The 19261-nt window shown below is 43.6% G+C and overlaps 1 protein-coding gene across 1 annotated transcript in view; it reads right to left on the reverse strand.

The window, feature by feature from the left end:
* Positions 1-252: 252 nt before the first annotated feature.
* LOC149523232 (uncharacterized) overlaps positions 253-19261 on the reverse strand; it is an 89564-nt gene continuing 70555 nt past the window's right edge. Inside the window, exons 33-42 of the mRNA XM_089769996.1 lie at positions 18246-18272; positions 16920-16940; positions 14354-14374; positions 13461-13481; positions 12618-12638; positions 10093-10119; positions 9342-9362; positions 5178-5198; positions 3900-3926; positions 253-903 (exon numbers count right to left, since the gene is read on the reverse strand). Coding sequence (XP_089626122.1) covers positions 392-903; positions 3900-3926; positions 5178-5198; positions 9342-9362; positions 10093-10119; positions 12618-12638; positions 13461-13481; positions 14354-14374; positions 16920-16940; positions 18246-18272 — 719 coding nt within the window. The 3' untranslated portion in view covers positions 253-391. The remainder of the gene's footprint in view (positions 904-3899; positions 3927-5177; positions 5199-9341; positions 9363-10092; positions 10120-12617; positions 12639-13460; positions 13482-14353; positions 14375-16919; positions 16941-18245; positions 18273-19261) is intronic.

A 19261-nucleotide genomic window follows, 5' to 3' on the forward strand; every position in this document is an offset into this window, starting at 1 on the left:
AATACAGTAGAATACAGTTCCAAAATATGATTATTAGTGAAATATCCAGATCATGTTTATTTTATTGTAGAGGATAATGCTGAACCTATCAATAAGATTCTTGTTACTGTGCCTCAGAGTTGAAGATGCCATAAGGAAGGTGTAAGTCAGGATGGTGTTTTCAATACCTGAATCAAAGGCCCCAAAACACTGTTTTTGAGAGGCTAGCAAAATATTGTATTGGACAAAAGTCACAACAATAGGAAATGGAAGCATTTTATTCCAAAATATGTAATGAAAATATACAATTAAAATTGCTTTTTATATCACAGTTCCCTCATTATAACCTTGATTTCAGTTATATTAATATAAAATCAGCATCACTGTCATGATATATTTATTTCGCTTTAATTTAATAAATTCTCATTGTTGTTTCTTTGTGTGAATTTTTAAAGAATGGACAAATCTCTCCTGAGAATGAACAATCCTTAAATGTGAACAACACAGACATGTCAGTTACATTGAAAAAGGTCACCTGCCTCTCTTCGTAACTAAAATAAACTCCAATATTCTTGGGCTTTTTCTGCACTATGACCCGGGTCCATGGGTCTGTTTTAGCCCAGTAATCTCTCCCACTCTGACCCAGAACCCAGAATCCCTCTTTAGGGGACAGGGAGAGTTTTCCTTTTCTTGCTATGGATTTGAGGGCCACACCCAGGTCCCACTCAGTGCTTCTCTCAACATCCACCTCCCAGTACTGCTGTCCAGAGGAGAATCCTTCAGAGCCCAGCACACAGACAGTTGCATCGAACCTCTCTGGATTAGCTGGAGATTTCTGAGGTTGGGCTTCATGAGTCAAACTCTTCTTATCTCCAGCAATGGAGAGGTTGGGATGGGCCGTGTCTGCATCCAGAGTGATGTCATCTAGAAGAAGAGGGGAATTTCTTTTGAGGACCTTTCCTATTATATTGGTATAAACCAGAATAGGTGGGGTGTATAAACAGTGAACTTTCTTCTGCTGCTTCTCCTCATGCACAGCTCCCACTGATTTCAATGGCAGGTGTGTCTGTGTAAGCACTGCATGACTTGACCAATGCTGCACACTTGTCAATTGAATAAGTTACCAACATATTCCAGAAGTGAGATTTGCTTGTATTTACACAAACATAAAATTGATCCTGAAATGATTATCACATTAGTACTCAAACTGGGCCAGTGTCTCACCTGATACATAGGTGTCAATTAAGAGAAACTTTATTTAAATACGTGGCCAGCAAAGTACACATCACCATCACCACTGAGAGCTGAATTGGGCCCACTAAGTCTAGCATTAGGAGATGTTCTCTGTGTGAAGCATGGCAAACATATTTATCCGGTGATAGGTAACTATGAGTAGAACTTCATCATGAAAAGCAGAATTTGAGCATTAAGAATTGTAACACTCGTCGTGTCATTATGGCCCTATTTCTATCAGTGTAAAAAAATAAGATGCATGTAAATGATCTCTCCTCTGGGGCTCTCTGGTCCAGCAACATCTGTGGTCCAGCAGGATGACCGAAGGCACTGGAGGAGACAGCCACCAAGCCAAAGAGCATCAGCACTGCTGGGTGAAGCCCTCAGGGGCCAGCAGCCAGAAGTGGTTCTGGGGGCCTGGAGACAGGGCTCACAGTAGAGCCATTCCAGGGGCAGGGAACCAGTGTTGTGGAGTCAGGCAGCCAGGGCCAGCAGCAGAGCCTGGAAGGGGACATGGAGCCCAGCATCTGGGTCCCAAACCTCGCAGCCTGGAACAGGTAGGGGTGCAGAGCCCAGAGCCTGAACCTGGGACTGGAGCTGGGGCTGGTCCTGAAAGCAAAGCTCGACCAGGAGCACAGAGCCCAACTTGTAGCTGAGGCCTGGGCCAGACCAGCAGAGCAGCATGGATGACAGTTGGGGGCACAGAGCCTGACTGACAGCCTGGGCCAGGGTCAGGGCTAAACCAGCAGCTCAGGCCAGTATAGGGACTGGAGCTCAGTGTCGGAGACCAGCAACTTGGGGGAAGGGAGCCAGACAGCTGGGCTGGCAGTCAGGAGGTGAGCCATACTGGCCAGCAGCAGAGCCAGGTGGGGATGCAGAGCCCAGGAGGGAGCCCTGGCAAATTCACCGATGGACCCTGGGAGAATCTGGTGTCCATCAGCAGAAGGGTCAGAATTGACCTCCCTGGTCCAGCAAACTCCCTCATTTGGGATTGATCAGGTCCCAAGGGTGCCGGACCAGGGAGGTCAAACCTGTAACACATTATAATTACTCATTACTCAGTTAGGACCCCTGGGCTATGTGTACACTGGCAGGTTCTTGTGCATGAACATGTCCACATGGCCATGAGCTTTTGCACAAAAGCATCCATGTCAGTGTGGATGCTCTCTTGCGCAAGGAAGCTCCGATGGCCATTTTAGCCATAGGGGTTTCTTGCGCAAGAAACCCCTGCTGAGCGTCCACACTGCCCTCTTGTGCAAGAGAGCTTACACCTGTTAGAAAAGAATGTAGCTCTTCCACAAGATGCCCTCTCTTACCACTCCATACTGTAAATCTTCTTGCGTAAGTGGACACTCTGTGGGTTCTTGCACAAGAACAGCCACCCTTGCGCAAGAACCCACCAGTGTAGAAGTAGCCCTGGGTTCTGCTTCCAGCTTTGCTGCTGTGATAGGTTGGTCAGGTCACATAAGCTCTCTGATAGTCAGTTTACTCCTCAGTCACCTGAATATAGTGCCACCCTCACCAGGCGCTATACACGGTTATTATTATTTGTAAAGAGCTTCCAGATGATAAGCAACAAATGGCAAATGTGCAAATTATTATCTCTGCCTTCATCACTACCAAAGGCCTGACAAACACTGTTGACTTGCTCCAGGCCACACCGGTCTCCACCGCAGGGCCCATGATGGTCCCACCGCCACTGCTTTATGATTCTCTTTCAAGTGACCATCCCTGCCACCACATCATCTCTGCCTTCCCTGTGGCCCACTTGCCAAGGGCCTCCTTAGGCCCTTCTGCAAATCCCACTCCAAGTAAACACTAAGGCCCAGCTCTTCAAAGGCATTTAGGTGCCTAATTTCTATTGTTACCATAATTTTTGAGGAGATGGGCCAAAGAGATTTAGGAATGCAGAGAAGCAGTGCAAGAGGCTGGAGAAGCCTCCAGAAGAGGGGCAGCAGAAGGCAGCTCAAGGAGTTGTAAGAGATTATTCTGTCTGTTCCCAATAAGGCAAGGCCCCTGAAAAGGACGCCAGTGGAGTTGGTGGGCCCATTCCCTTACCTCATCTAGTCAAAGAATTTGGAGATAAAGGGTCTAAAACATGGAGACTTCATGCTGTGTGTCCCGTTAGAGCTAAGGGATTTCCAACTCCCCATTATCCTGAAGGGGACACAGCCAAAGGCCCAGACAATGAACTTGACAAATAGAGAATTGAGGGTGGAGGCATAAAGGAGGTCAGGTGGTGTAGCTCCATGACCTGCCACACTGGTGCTAACAGAGACAGGTCTCGTGTTACAAGGCCCCTTTCAGTTTAAATGGAATTTTTGCTCTGAAATCACATTGATGATTTTGAAAATCACGTTAAGTCATTTACTCAGGAACTCTCTCACTCAGGACTGATTCTGATCCGATAAATGTGATTCAGGAGTAACTGCATGTATGTTATTAGCATCACAATAGTGTGAAATTAGGGTAAATAAGGTCAGGATCAGGCCTAGAAATCAGTTTGGGCGCTGGGAAGTAAGGACCTTAGGAGTTGTGTCTCTGACAAGAAAAATGTCTTTCTAGTTTGATGATGGTAGCAGACATGCTGATTTCTTTAACATTGGGGCAGATTCTAATGTAGTGAGGTTCTCACGCTGCATCTATCAGCATTGGCACCTCTAGCCCTGTGCTGTGTGCACCATTACCTGATTTGCTCCGAGCCCTTCTCCAGTCTGAAATAAAAGTGAGAAAACAGCAGACACTGAATTAATAGAAGTTTTCACTGTAGATTTCCAGACTGCAAGCAAGTGAGGATGCCAGACACAATGGGGGATGATTCTTTTTACAGAGTTATTATGGACAAAAGTAGCACTCGAATGGTCATTCTCTCTCTTTCTCTTTGCCACACACACACGGCTGTTCTGAGCTAAGGTTAAAAACCAGGGCATAGTCCTGATCTGACTGAGATCTGTTCTGTCTGCCTTGCACTTCCACCTGAAGAAATCACCTCACAAAGTACCTGATCTCACTGCCTTTGGTTTAGTTCCCTCTTACACATTCCATTCTCACTGGAACAGAGAATGAGCGTTCCCATCCATACACATGGCATTTTCAGCCATCAGATGCTACAGTCACAGCCAGCCAGCTCCTCCCAGGCAGGACATAGAAGGACAATGCCCTCCAATATGTGTCTCCATTGCATCTGGGGAGTATAATACCCCCATATGGGTAGACATCTATGAGCAGCTCTGTTTGGATTAGTGCACTAAGCATAGCATTGTGACTATTCTGGCTCAGATTTACCATACAAGCATAAGCGGGAGCAGTGATAGTTCAGTGCTTCAAGCATTGGCTTGTTAAACCCAGGGTTGAGAGCTCAATCCTTGAGGAAGAGATTTGGGGCAAAAATCTGTCAGGGATGGTACTTGGTGCTGCTCTGAAGGCAGGGGACTGGACTACATGACTTTTCAAGGTCCCTTCCAGTACTAGGAGATAGGCAATCTCCATTCATACATATTTAATTCCACCTGGGCCCTGGGTATGTATTCAGGCAGCTAACCCAATCTGCTACTTGTGTCACCACACTTACACTGCTGCATTTAACATACTAGCTAGAGCAGAACTGGCAGGTGTGTATTTGCACTGGAAATTACACACCCAGATGCTGTGCAGATTAATGGTAAATCAATGATGCTGTGACTACTGAGGTGTCTCAGACTCCATTGTGGCTGTCCAGGAGATCCTTCTATCCCTAAACTGAGGCTGAGACAGAAAAGAGTTGTCAGAGAGTGGAGCTGCAATGTGTGTGCCTGAGGTAGCTGTACACTCTGCTAAGGATGGGAAGAAAATGGACTATCAGGATCCCCTACTCCATCAAGAGTAGCCAGGAAGATTGAGGATTCACAGGAGAAATGGCCCCTCTCTAAATATCCAAGGAATCAGAGTGGGAATACCAGCAAGAGTGTACACAGGTCTTCACTCACCTATTTCCTTCTGCATTTCACCTGGGGAAAAAAAACATTAATTATTACACCTTTTAAAATTCTTGTTCAGTGTTTCCTTGTAACCAAGGGTCTAAGATTACCCTGGAAATGAATTACATTTTACAAAATTTATTATGACTTAAATTTAAAAAGATCCAGTGAAACTAATAGCCAAATGGCTGAAATCATAGAATCATACATTATTAGAACTGCAAGATAACTTGAGAAACCATCAAGTCCAGTCCCCTGCAGTCACAGCAAGACCAAGCACTGTCTATGTCATCCCTGGAAGGTGTCTATCCAACCAGTTCTTACATATTTTCAGTGACGAGGCTTCCACAACCTCCGTAGGAAATTTATTCCAGTGTTTAACCACCCTGACAGTCAGGAAGTTTTTCCTAATGTCCAACCTAAACCTCCCTTGCTGCAAGTTAGGTCCTCTGCTTCCTGTCCTGTCCTCAGAGATTAAAGAGACCATTCTGTCCTGCTGTACTCCCTATCCAGTGCTTTCTCCTATGCTCAGTGGCTGTGTCTAGACTGGCCAGTTTTTCCAGAAAATCAGCCACTTATCCGGAAAAACTTGCCAGCTGTCTACACTGGCCGCTTGAATTTCCGCAAAAGCACTTACTTCCTACTGTAAGAAATCAGTGCTTCTTGCAGAAATACTATGCTGCTCTCGTTCAGGCAAAAGTCCTTTTGCACAAAACTTTTGTGCAAAAGGGCCAGTGTAGACAGCTCAGATTTGTTTTCCGCAAAAAAGCCCCGATCGCGAAAATGGCGATCGGGGCTTTTTTGCGGAAAAGCGCGTCTAGATTGGCACGGATGCTTTTCCGCAAAAAGTGCTTTTGTGGAAAAGCGTCCATGCCAATCTAGACGCTCTTTTCTGAAAATGCTTTTAACGGAAAACATTTCCGTTAAAAGCATTTCCGGAAAATCATGCCAGTCTAGACATAGCCAGTATGTTCAGTTCCTGGAAGTCCTGAGTGTATTTTCTTTCTTCCCCAATTGCCATTGAACCTCTCCCCCTTTAGTCGTCTTTCCAAAGACCTGGTGAGGTCTCAGCTACATTGTACTCAATGGCTGCTGAGTCCCCTACAGGATCCCTTCTCCTGGCTCTGAAGGCCATGCCAATGATCACATATCTCCATCAGCTGGGACATGTGTACTCTACAGATAAGATTGAAGCAGACACAGTCAATCTTCTGGGGTTCAAATTGGTGAGTCTATTGAAGACACACTAATTCAAGCTGAGAGGGCACTCTGGTCGATACTGGTAGTCTTGCTTCTATGAGAATAAGGAAGTCAAAGGGAGAGTGCATTCCTTTTGACTTCCTGCAGTGTGGATTGAACCAAAATTCAAGTTAAAATACTTTGACTTAAGCTACACAATTAATATAGCTGAAGTTATGTATCTTAATTCAACATTATCCCGTAGTGTAGACCAGGGGTTGGATCTAAAGGAACCCAGCCTGGGAATTCAGAGTTTGGTTTCTGGACTGTAACTATGAGGTGATGAAGGCAAACTCATCTGCTTTCTCCTGCAGATCTACTGCAAAAGAAAAATGAGAAGGCAAAAAAAATTCAGTCCACACACACTGAGTTCCATATTGAAGAGGGTGAATGAGATACTTTGTTTCCTGGGTAGCATAAATATTGGCCATAGCAATGGAGAGACAGCAAGACACACACTAGTTTTTAGCCTTTGGGCTAGTCCCATACCTATCTTTCTAAATCACAAAGACAGGGTTCTCACATTGCTTGACTCCATTTCAGAAGCTTTGCTGTTAAAAGTAATTACAAAAGAGGTACAAATGTTATACCATGGTCTTCCATTAATATGGTATCACAACGTGCATTTCATTTCAACTTAAATGCAGAGTCTTATCATTTGTACATTTCCCTTCTTACTGTGTTTCCTTACAGGCAGGCTATGGTTTTGTGACTATGAAACAGAAATGAGGAAATCTATTTAGATGTTATTGATGTATGAGTAGCACTAATCAGATACAAAAAATACTCATATATTTTATTGACAAAGAAACCAAAGAAAATGCTCCATCAAAAGTGGGAAGGAAGTGTGAATGTTAAGGATAAATCAATAATTTTTTCATTCTATAAGAATCCTACAAATTAGTGCTGTGTATGGAAGAAAAAGTATACAGATTTACTTATTTTTTTCCCCAGTGTTCCCTAAAAAAGAAAAAAAATAGCACCTTTTGTCATAAAATGGACAAAAATGCAGGTAAGTAATAGTTAAAACATTGAAAACTGTATTGTTCTTTTGAAAAATATTTATGAAGGAGGTGATGAGACAACGAGCACAATCAAGATTAAGGCCAGAAGGGACCATTTTTATCATCTATCACACAGTGCCCAGATCTTTCCCAAAATAATGCCTGTCTTTATTAGGGTAAATCTTTTGGGGAAAAAAATCCAACTTTGATTAGAAATTTCAAGTGGCACAAAATATGCTATGAATTTTGGTAATTTCACTGGCGAATCACCCCATTCTTAATTGTTTTAAATCATATTTAAATTTTATTTCCCATCTGAATTTTTCTAGCTTCATTGCCAGCCATACCCTTCTCTGCTAGCAGCCATTTTCCTATATTTGTTCTCCTTCAATGTATTTATAACGTGTGATTAAGTCTCCCTTTCACTTTGTTAAGCTATACAGATTGAGCTCTTTGGCTGTGTCTAGACTGGCCAGTTTTTCCAGAAAATCAGCCACTTTTCCGGAAAAACTTGCCAGCTGTCTACACTGGCCGCTTAAATTTCCGCAAAAGCACTGACTTCCTACTGTAAGAAATCAGTGCTTTCTGCGGAAATACTATGCTGCTCCCGTTCGGGCAAAAGTCCCTTTTGCGAAAAACTTTTGCGCAAAAGGGCCAGTGTAGACAGCTGAGATTTGTTTTCTGCAAAAAAGCGCATTTAGATTGGCATGGATGTTTTTCCGCAAAAAGTGCTAATCTAGACGCTCTTTTTGGAAAATGCTTTTAACGGAAAACTTTAAGTTTATCATGATAAGACATTTTATCTAAGACTTCACTTATTTTCATGATTTTCTAAGAAACCCTTTTCACTTTATGAACTTCCTTCTTCAGCACTGGTTTTGCTGAAAACTTGGTTAATATTTATTTCCTCTCATCTTCTGCAGTGTGATACCACAAACCTGAAGAAGCAGAGTGGCCATCTGTCAATGGAAAATACACAGATTTTTCTTAGTCCAAACTGAGATACGCATTCTCCTCCTACTTACTGTAAAAGGAGAAAGGCCCCTCAACAGTTAATGAAATTCTCACTCTGCCATGTCCATCAATGGGAAAATGACTAACCCTTCTCCATCCAAACTACAGAAATCAAAGGCAACTTACCCTTGTCCTTCTTAATTTGGTTTACAAAAGAATACAAAAAGGACAAAACAATATATGCACTTTATTGCTCTCCTGAACTCAGTGTAATCAGGAGAGCAATTAAGTTTGACACAGCAAGGGCAACTGTAAGTTGAATGCTGTTCTCCAAATCATCTGACACATTGCAAGTGTCCATCAGAAATGGGCATTGCCTCTGTGCAAGGACACAGAGTTTGAATCCTGGAGAATCTGTCATAATGTAAAAGTAAGTTGTTAACTACTAAGAACTAACTAACTACTTAACATCAACAAAAACAAGAACTAAGAAACTAAATAATTTCAGAATTGTCAAAAAAACAACAACAGGGAACTAGGGAGCTGCATCTCAGGCCAAGGGTGGTTGAAAAGGAACTAGAGGATTCAGGACACACATGCATGTGCCTCCTGGCACATACATGCTGGTTGGTGCAGCCCGTTCAGAGACTGCTTCAAAATCTCTGATCCAAACGCCGAGATGACAGTAAGGTCAGAGTGATGTATCCACAGGGACCTCTTTAAAAAGAACTACATTTTCTTTCCTGGGGGTTACATTTCCTGCTGAACACATTAAAAACAACTTGGGGAGTTTACATACAAATACCAGAACACAAAATTATCCTCAGAGCCATGAAATATTCAGTGTTGCTAATTTCAAGCAAACAAAGGGGATCAAAAAGAGCAGAGTTTAACTATAAATTAACCCATTTTCTACTATACCAGATTAGTGTATGTTCACCAGACTATACACAAGAGAAAGGAGACACAGACTTACGTATAGTAATCTGCAGGTTTTCTGAAAAAAACAAAACAAAACAAATAACCAGTAAGAGTGACAGAGTCTTTTCCAATGCTGCTGCAGATGGTAAAACTGAGGGAGGGTTCAGGGCAGTGGTAGTATATAACAGCAGCCAGTGGCACCATCCCAAGGAGATGCTGGTGGAACAAAACCTCCAATGCACATAATGCTCATACACCTGATTGGAAGGGATGTGAACAAGCCCTGTGACACTAGGGTATGTCTAGACTACATGGCTCCATCGACAGAGCCATGTAGATGAGTTGACTAGACATAGGAAAATGAAGCGGTGATTTAAATAATCGCCGCTTCACTTACATCAAAATGGCCGCCACTTTGTGCCGATCAGCTGTTTGTCGGTGGAGCCATGTAGTCTAGACATACCCTAGGACACAGAGTGTAGAAAACAATGTCTGCTATTGGGTGCATATGTGCTCATGGGGACACCATTTGAGCTCCCTGACTCAGGTACCAAATATTGTTGGCTGGTCCTTGGCTCGCCACCCAGTATATGCACCCCAGGGTCCAGCTGGAGTACTTGGAGTGGCTAGCTCATACAGCTGCACACTTGACCTGTGTGATACAATTCTGGAGCAGCCTAGCAAGATAAGAGGTAGCACGAGTACATCTTATTGATCTGGTAATTACCCACCTAGCACCAAAAGCAGATGCAGTCCCCAAGGCAGAGACTTGACCTTTACTGATGGAAGTAGAATGGAAATCTTACCTGTTTCTGGAAATTCTTTTTTGCTTTCTGAATGAGGACAATAAAAACAAAACAATTTTCATTGATTAACTGTGTTGTTCTTTTTTGTCCTTAAGACACACACAGACATTGGATGGAAATCCTGCTCCCCAAAGAGTTAAGGTCGAACTGCTGTTGCTGGCTAATCAGAGGAGGACTGAATCCCATGTCTCTTTCAACTCTTGCCATTCTCAGGGGCTCTGCAGGGAGTCGAAGCTGTTCCCCCATTCCTCTAAGAATTTATACCCTTGCTGTAGCCACAGGATGCTGCAGAAACTTCCAACTGAGATGTTACTATAAGTCCCAGTTGCATTTTTCCCAGGTGGCGGAATGACCAGAGCAAGAGTTCCTCAACATTCACAATGGAGACAGGGGACTGTTCATAAAAACTTAGTTCTGCTCTATGCAAAGCCCTTAGTTCGAAATAAGCCCTGAAGGTCAATTTTGTTACTGAAGCATCCACACTATCTCAAGATTTTTATTTAAGAACTAGCAAATAGCCCTTCATAAGATGGGATTTTTGTGTCTCTCCTCCTCATCCTATTCCCTTTCTATCTCACACTTCTCTCCTGAGCCTCTGGTCTCTCGCTCCGTTTCTCTCTCTCTCTCTCTCGCTCTCCCCTCCTCCTACTGCCTCCCCCCGCTCTCTCGCTCAGGTCTCCTCCACCTCCTGCCTCTCTCTCCGTCTCTCTCTTTCTCTTCTCCCCCTCCTACCTCTCACTCTTTCTTTCTCTTCTCCTCCTCCTCATGCATGGAGAGCGCAGAGCCCAAACAGCTGCTTGTGCTGCTTGGTTCCACGCGATGGCCCAGCAAAGTGGCACAGAAGTCATCCCAGTGCCACGGTAGTAGGCGAAGGACATGATGGAGGTGACATATATTGCCAGGCCCCGCCCCCTGGCCATGTACGTCACTGCTCCGCCTCCCTTAGCCTCCCACCATGGCATTCGGCTGACTTCTATGCCACTCAGCTGGGCCATTGCAGGGAAGCAAGCAGCGCAAGTGGTCATTTGGGCTCCCCCGCAGAGCCCTGGCTGAGAGGGCAGACGTCAGATGAGCGCCATAGCAGTAGGTGAAAGGGGGCGTGCCCTGCCTCCCTTCACCTCCCGCCATGGCACTCAGTTGACTTCTGCACCACTCAGCTGGACTGCCATGGGGGAGCAAGCAGCCGTTTGGACTCCCCCGCGGCATCCCAGCTAAGCGGGCAGAAGTCTGCCAAGTGCCATGGCGGGAGGCAAAGGGGGGCGGGCCAGGGCGGTGACGTACACGGCCAAGCCCCGTCCCCTGGCCATGTACGTCACCACCCCATCCCCATTCACCTCCTGCTGTGGTGCTTGGCTTACTTCTGCGCAGCTCAGCTGGTACACCGCAGGGGAGCAAGCAACGCAAGCAGTCTTTTGAGCCCTGCACTCCCCATACAGCACGGAGGTGCTGCATGGGAACCACGGTGCCCAAACAGCCACTTGCGCAGCTTGCTCCCTCATGGTGGCCCGGATGAGCGGAGCAGAAGTCAGCTGAGCGCCACAGTGGGAGGTGAAGGATGTGAGTGAGGCAACAGCGCGGCCCAGAGGCAACAGCCAGCATTTCAGCATTACAGAGTCACAGATACATATACATATAATAAGGGGTCATGGAATGTGTAATCCATAGTCCTGGTTTTCATGGGGAATAAGGGTATTCCTGAACTTGTAGGTCAGAAACAACATTAATAGGGATACAAATTAGAAGTAATTGGCCTCTGGGACACCACCCACAGCTCCCCAGAGAGCATCCTGGGGCTCTGAGTATGAGGTAGCACATCCACATTAACAGAGCCTGCTTGGGGTACATTCAATTCCTCCCTGTGTGAGGACACAGATATTTTAAATTGTAAAGTCGGGTACCCAGAAGTCAAAATTAGTAAATTGGAAATAATCTCCGAATGCAGATATGGCCCTACAGAATTACAGCTTCACTGATGGGGATGTGTGGGGGATATAAAAACATTGTTGGCCAAAGTTGTCATCAGATTTTGTGTACCCAGTTCCCACAACTGGGGCCCATTTTCTAAAGTGTTAGCATGAAGCAGCAGCCAAAGGATACATGGAAAGAATTTGAAAGGGGCTCAGAACCCAACACGCAGGGGGTTCAACTGAAACCCGGGAGACTGAAAAGAAGTTTCTGAGGATCTCTCTGGGAACCCTGGAGGGGTTGTTAGTTCAAGGGGTGGGAAGGACTCTTCTACTATCTCTAATAAGGGTGGGGTGTTTGTCGGATGTCACTGATTGCAGCCTAGGAAGGATGGAAGCAGCATTGAACTACTGCATCCCCAACCAGAGATTTATGATAGACTAGACATGCTCTCTCAATGCTTGTTCAACAAAGCACAAGCTAGCAAGGTCTCAGCTCTGTGATGTACAAGGGAACCTGCAGCACAAGGAATCCTCCACCCATGGAAGTTTGCATATTACACCCTCGCCACATGTGGGACTCTCAGAGCTGACAACTGGGGAGTAATTCAGAAAACTCACCATTTTGTTTTTCAAGTTGCTCTGGGAAAGAATCACAGAGAAAAGAGAAAGAGAAAAATAAATAATGTCCATCTATGTTTTAGCCCGCTGTAGAGTGAGAATAGGAATCTTTAGCCCTTGATTAATACAAATTTTGATAATGTCTATTGTCCTTTGAGCAAGAAAGAGCCTTTGCCAGCTAGACATTCTACGGAATTGGTCACCTGCCCATTTTTCTCCACAGAAGACTATAAGAGACTTTATTTCCTAAACATATTTAACAATTTTGCGATAAATTTCATTGTCATGATTTCATGGAAAAGAAGTCAATAGGGCACAAATCTAACACTTCTAACATGGATGACAGCAATCGACAGAGTCATGCTATTATTTATTGAATGAACTGTGTTCTATATTCACTCACAATGTTCAGCCATTTAGATCTGTACATTTTCTTTACTGTGGTATCTAGTTGCTTGAGAATTACGTTTCCTACAGGAAAATTTGGGGTGTTCACTTAAAAATGCCAGAATATACAACAAAAGTACAAACATAATTGGCAGTGAAGCTAATATGACACTCTGTTCTCCTCTACCGTCATGTGACTTTTAAGAAAACAGCAGCATTACCATGACCGGCACATCACTTATGAAGGAGGATTTGGTTTGGAAATATAAAATAACTGGGGACATAAAGGAGCATCAGTTCTCAGATGCAGCTAACGTGTATATGTTATTCGACAAAGCAATCTGAGGAAACTGCTTCATCAAAATTGGGAAGGAAGAACAAGGTCAATCCTTTTTTTATTCTACAACTGTTCCACATAGTTTTAATTAAAAAACATATAAAAGGACATAGACTTACGAATTCTCTTCTGCAAGTTCCCTGAAAATGAAACAAAATGTTCATTAGTACAACTTCACTTTTTGTCAAAAAAAAAATGGCCAAGAATGAATGTACCCACTAGTGAAAATGCCAACAACACTATTGGATTTATTTGAGTAAATTTATGAGGAAACAGGTGAGACTTTGAACAAAATCAAATGTGAGGCCTGAAGGAACAACTCTTATCATCTATCACACAAGCCAGACTATTTTCCCAAAATAATGCCTGTCTGTGGTAGAGCCAATCTGTAAGAAACACATTCACTTTTGAGGGAGGGGTCAGGGTGGTAGTGGTATATAGCAGCAGCCAGTGGCACCATACCAACGGGCTCCCTGCCTGACCCTGATGGGAGCTGCTAGAAGAAAAACTTCCAACACTTGTGCTTCTGATGCACGTACACCTGATTGCTACAGATGCCAACAAACCCTCAAAGAAGAACTCTTTGGTCTTTAGTAAATGAGGACAAGGAACACAGAACAATTTTCACTGATTAAGTATTCCTTGATTTCCCGTCTGTCAGTACAGGACATATGGCTGAAGTCACATGCACATCATGGAGAACAGGATGGGCTAGTCATCCTGTGTATGAATCCCCCAGGTCAAACTTTTTCTCATGGCGACTCAGAGCAGGATAGAATCCTCAGCCTCTTTTCATTTCTGCCATTCTGAGGGGTCTGCAGTGAGCCGTGGAATATCTCCTCTACACACTGCTTTACAGATAACTATTAATTCTCAGCTCTGTAATGCACTGTGATGTACATGGTATCCTGTAGCACAAGAGATCCCCCAGCCATACAAGTGAAAATAAAACTTCTGAGCTCTATGTGGCATCATCAGAGCCCATGACTGGGGTGTAATTCAGAAAACTCACCATTTTCCTCTTGGAGTTTCTCTGAAAAATAATCAAAGAGAAAAGGGAAAGAGAAAAATAATTAATGCCCATCTATTTGTTAGGAAGCTGCAGAGTGAGAACAACAGCCTTTATCCCTTGACTAGAAGAAATATTTACCATGATGGTCAGCAGGAAAGAGCCTTTGCCAGCTAGTTAGCTTTAAGGCTGGTCACTTGCCCATTCCTCCACAGAGAAGAGTAGATGAGAGATTAGGTCCCAAACATATTTAATAAAGTTGGCAAGAATCTTCCTGATCATGATTAAATGGAAAAGAAGTCAATAGGGCAAAAATCTAAATGGGTGTCAGTGCTTGAAAGGGTCTTGATAATATTTATTTAATGAAGCATGTTGCATTTGCACTCACAGGCTGTGTCTAGACAGGCCAGATTTTGCGGAAATGCTTTTATCAGAAAAGTTTTTCCGTTAAAAGCATTTCCGCAAAAGAGCGTCTAGATTGGCACAGGTGCTTTTGCGCAAAAAGTGCTTTTGTGCAAAAGCATCCATGGCCAGTCTAGAGGCGATTTTGCGCAAGAAAGCCCCGATTGCCATTTTCGCCATTGGGGTTTTTTTGCGCAAAACAGTCCTCCCCTCTCTACACTGGCACTCTTGCACAAATACATTTGCGCAAGAGGGCTTATCCCTGATCGGGAGCATCATAATATTTGCGCAAGACCACTGACAATCTTAAATTAGATCGTCAGTGTTCTTGCGCAAATTCAAGCGGCCAGTGTAGACAGCTGGCAAGTTTTTGTGCAAAAGCGACTGTTTTTGTGCAAAATCTTGCCAGTCTAGACGTACTCACAATGTTCAATGATTTTCTGTTCTTTTGAATACACAGCTACAATAACCAAGTGCTTACGATTTTACGCAGACAGAAATTCCTTCTGATACTTTCACAGATAAAGGGTGGTGGAGAAGTTCAACCTTGTGTCAGCAAAGCTGACTGGGATGCTGAACTGCACCAGCATGGGGACCTTCTGATAGGGTAGTATAACAAGGAGTTAACTGCATCTCCTGGAGTTTCTAAGCATGGAAGGGGACAACACCCACAATGCTCTGCTGCCAGATAGGCACAGAGCTCCAGCACATGCTGTCTGGCTTCTAGCAGATATTTTGTTTCTATCTGGATTCCTGGGCGCTCTGCAATCTGCTGTGTGAAGGGAAATCCTCACTCAGCAAGGGAGCATGGAACAAACATTCCTTTCAATTCCCAGAAGGGAGTCCCATGCCAGGGTATATACTGACCCTTCTCTATCACGTCTTCACCCCCTGAGTAGTGTATTAAATCCCATATAGTTGATTAACACATATGAAGAGTCACTTGGTGCAATTTGGAACTAGCATTTGAGCATTTCTCTGATAAAATCGCACTGAGAAACCAAAGCCAAAGCACCGTTGCACTCTAGCCATTGGTTTAACAAACTAGACCTTTCTCTATGTGTCAGCTTGTTTATTCTTGTTTTTGTAGGCTATTTGGTTAGTGAACATTTCTTTTCTCTCAACTGTCCCAGTTTCACATCCCCATTTGGATCAGGCAGAGAAAGACAATCTGCTACTGAAAACTATCCAGAGTCTCCTGAGTCCCAGTTACAAAACACACTTTCCTGTGTCTGCAAAAGCAGAAATGTCCTGACCTGCTGCAGTTAAAGACATCCTCCCTCCACAGGTTCCCCCATTGATAAAATGACCCTTCTCCCGCTTGAACAGGGCTACAAGAAAAAACAAAAGGATACTTCTGAAAATATGTAATTCCTTGTTCACAAATTTGATCCTCGTGGATCAGGATCAAATTTGAGGACAATGGATGTGTTGCCACTTCAGTTTACTGTACTGAATGAAGGGTAAAATCTTGACTTCAGCAATAACTTTATTTCCCAAAACCCATTTCAGCTCTGAAATGACTGAACGGAACTGGTTTCTTCAATCACATTTTTTTTTAAAAATACACATAATCAAATGCCAAATCTGATCTGTGGTGTTCATCAAGAAATGTGTTTATTAGGAGAGAACACAGAAGAATTTGGTTCTATTTTCCTACTCTAGAAAACCTTCCAGTATGTTGGACTAGATTTGTATCACCACTTCCCTTGCATGGTGATAGCGACTTAGCTCCGTCCAGAAACTCTGCACAACATGTGGTTTCCCATATTTTTTGAAGTTGATTGGGAATGTTTATTCTGCCTCCATCCCTGAGGTAGGAGGTGGATCTGCATGGGATCTATTATTAAAGTAGCACAACAGTAGCAACTCTATTCTGCCTCACACCCCAGAGGCTTTATCTTAAGTGGACTTGTTCAGTTCCTGGGACGTGAGTTTTTTCCCTTCTTCCACCTCTTCTCCTCTAACGTCCTGTGCAAACTGCTGTGAGATCACTCCTCCTTGACATAGCACAATTCCAGAGTCACCTACAGACTCTGCCCTTCCCAGATTATGGGCCGTGCAATAGGAGGAGTTCTGCTGCAGATGGATCTCTTGGAAACTATTGGAAAAGAGGAACAGGTCTGACATTTGATCTTTCACTATGCAGGAATTTAGGCCAACTCACCATTTTCTCTCTGGAGTTGCTCTGCAAATGAAAAATGGGGAGGAAAAGAAACAGCTGTTTTTGTTCCTTGACTTACAAATTGAACATACTGAATGAGATTCTCCCTTTTTTGAGTAACTTAAACATTGTCCATGGGCAGCGAAAGGCAAAGAGCCTTTAATTGCTATACATTGTTCTGGTTAATTCTGTGGACTTCTTCCTAGATAGTAGAAAAACAAGTTTCTCTTCTTGTTTTGTTATATTAAGCATGACAACAAGTCAGTAAAAGAAGTGGGTGTTCACCAGACTATACAAACAAGAAAAAAGAGAAAGACTTTGTATACTCATTGGCAGGTTTTCTGAAATAAAACAAATATTCAGTGAGAGTGACAGAAACTTTCATGAGTAAAGGGTCAGGCAGAAAGGTGATCAATCATTGGTACTATGGGCTAAGGGCTGAGCTGTATTGTTATCTGTGCAATTCATAGAGGCCATCCTGGCAACACTCTTTCCCTGTACAGGACTTGAACCATCTGCAAGTCTCAGAGAAGTCAGACTGCTGCTCTTCACATAAGCACATCAGGCAGGTGTAATGAGAATCACAATTTGGCAGAAACATCTTGCAGTTAATGCCAAACACAAAGTCTTAGGCTTTCTGCAATATGAGTGGGTGAGCATGCCCATTCCTAAGTGCTAAGTTTTGCAGTTCATTTTACGGCTGAAAATGATGAACTAACAAGCAGTAAATCAAAGAGTTTTGCTCTGGAGTGAGAGGCTTGTTAAATGAAAAGAAGAAGACTCTTCCAATGCCACCACAGATTGTAAGAGGAACAGAGGGAGAGCTCAGGGCAGTAGTGGTATGTCACAGCAGTGAGTGGCACCATGCCAAGGAGCTGTTGGAGGAAAAAGCTTCCAACACTTGAGCACATGATGCACATATAACGGCTAGGAACAGATGTGAAGAAGCCCTCAAAGAAGAATTCTTCTCTCTTTTGTAAATGAGGACAAGAAACATAAAACAATTTTCATTTGTTTTACCTTACATCCATAGATGAAGTTACAGAGGTGGCTGAATTGACACAGACAGAAAGGAGGTCGGTTGGGCTAGACACTTCTAAACGCACCTCCAGGGTCAAGCTGGGATTGCACTTGAAGTGGCTAGCTTCTACAGCTGCACACATGACCTGTGTCAATGATGCCTCACAATTTTTGACCAGCCGAGCCAGATAAGAGGTAGCACAGTTAGGTCTTAGTGATCTGGTAGTGACACATCCTGCCCCAAAAGCAGATGAAGCCCCCTAGGCAGAGATTTAACATTTGCTTCTTGAAGTAGATTGGAAATTTTACCTGCTTCAGGAAACACTTTTTTGCTTTCTAAATGAGGACAAGAAACACAAAACAATGTTCAATGATTAACAAAGGATCAATGTTCCTTTTTGTCCTTAAGACAAACAGACTTTGGACTGAAATCCTGCTCCTCAAACTTCTGTTCCGAGCTAATCAGAGCAGGTCTGAATCCTGAGTCTTTTCCTGCTGTTCTCAAGGGCTCTGCAGTGAATTTAAGCTACTCCACTATTCACACACCCTTGCCTCGAATTCACACACCCTTGCCTTGGCCACAGGATACTGAGGAAGCGTCCAACTGAGAGGTTCCTTGAAGTACGAGTAATCATTTTTATTGGGTGATAGAATGACCTGAGCTAGAGTTCCCAATCATTCACAAGGAAGAGAGGGAGCTGTTCATAAAAACTTAGTCCTGGTCTACACAAGAACTTTAGTCCAACATAAGATTCCCCACAGTCAATTTTGTTAGTGAAGCATCCACAATATCTCAAGACTTTTATTTAGGAATAAGGGCCCATGGAATTTGAAATTTGCAGTCCTGCTTTTCATGGGGAATAAGGGTATTCCTGAACTTGTAAGTCAGAAACAACATTAATGTGGATGCTGTGGAGCACCTAATTAGAATTAATGGGCATATGGGACACCACCCACAGCTCCCCAGAGAGAGTCCTGGTGCTCTGAGTATGAGGTAGCACATCCACATTAACAGAGCCTGCTTTGAGCTACATTCAATTCTTCCCCGTATGAGGACACAAGAAATTTGAAATTGTAAAATTGAGAACCCAGAAGTCAAAATTAGTAAATTGTAAATTATCTTCTAGTGTAGACATGGCCTAGCTATACAATTACAGTCTCTCTGATGGGGATGTGTGGGGGATATAAAAACATTGTTGGCCAAAGTTTCTGATGAGCTTGTCATCAGATTTTGGATACCCAGTTCCAACAACTGCGACCCATTTTCTGAAGTGTCAGCATGAAGTAGTAGCTGACAAGGGGACATGGCAAGATTTGAAAGGGGT

Source organism: Pelodiscus sinensis, chromosome 18, assembly GCF_052426305.1.
Source record: "Pelodiscus sinensis isolate ZL-2025 chromosome 18, ASM5242630v1, whole genome shotgun sequence".
In the NCBI taxonomy this organism is placed as follows: Eukaryota; Metazoa; Chordata; order Testudines; family Trionychidae; genus Pelodiscus; species Pelodiscus sinensis.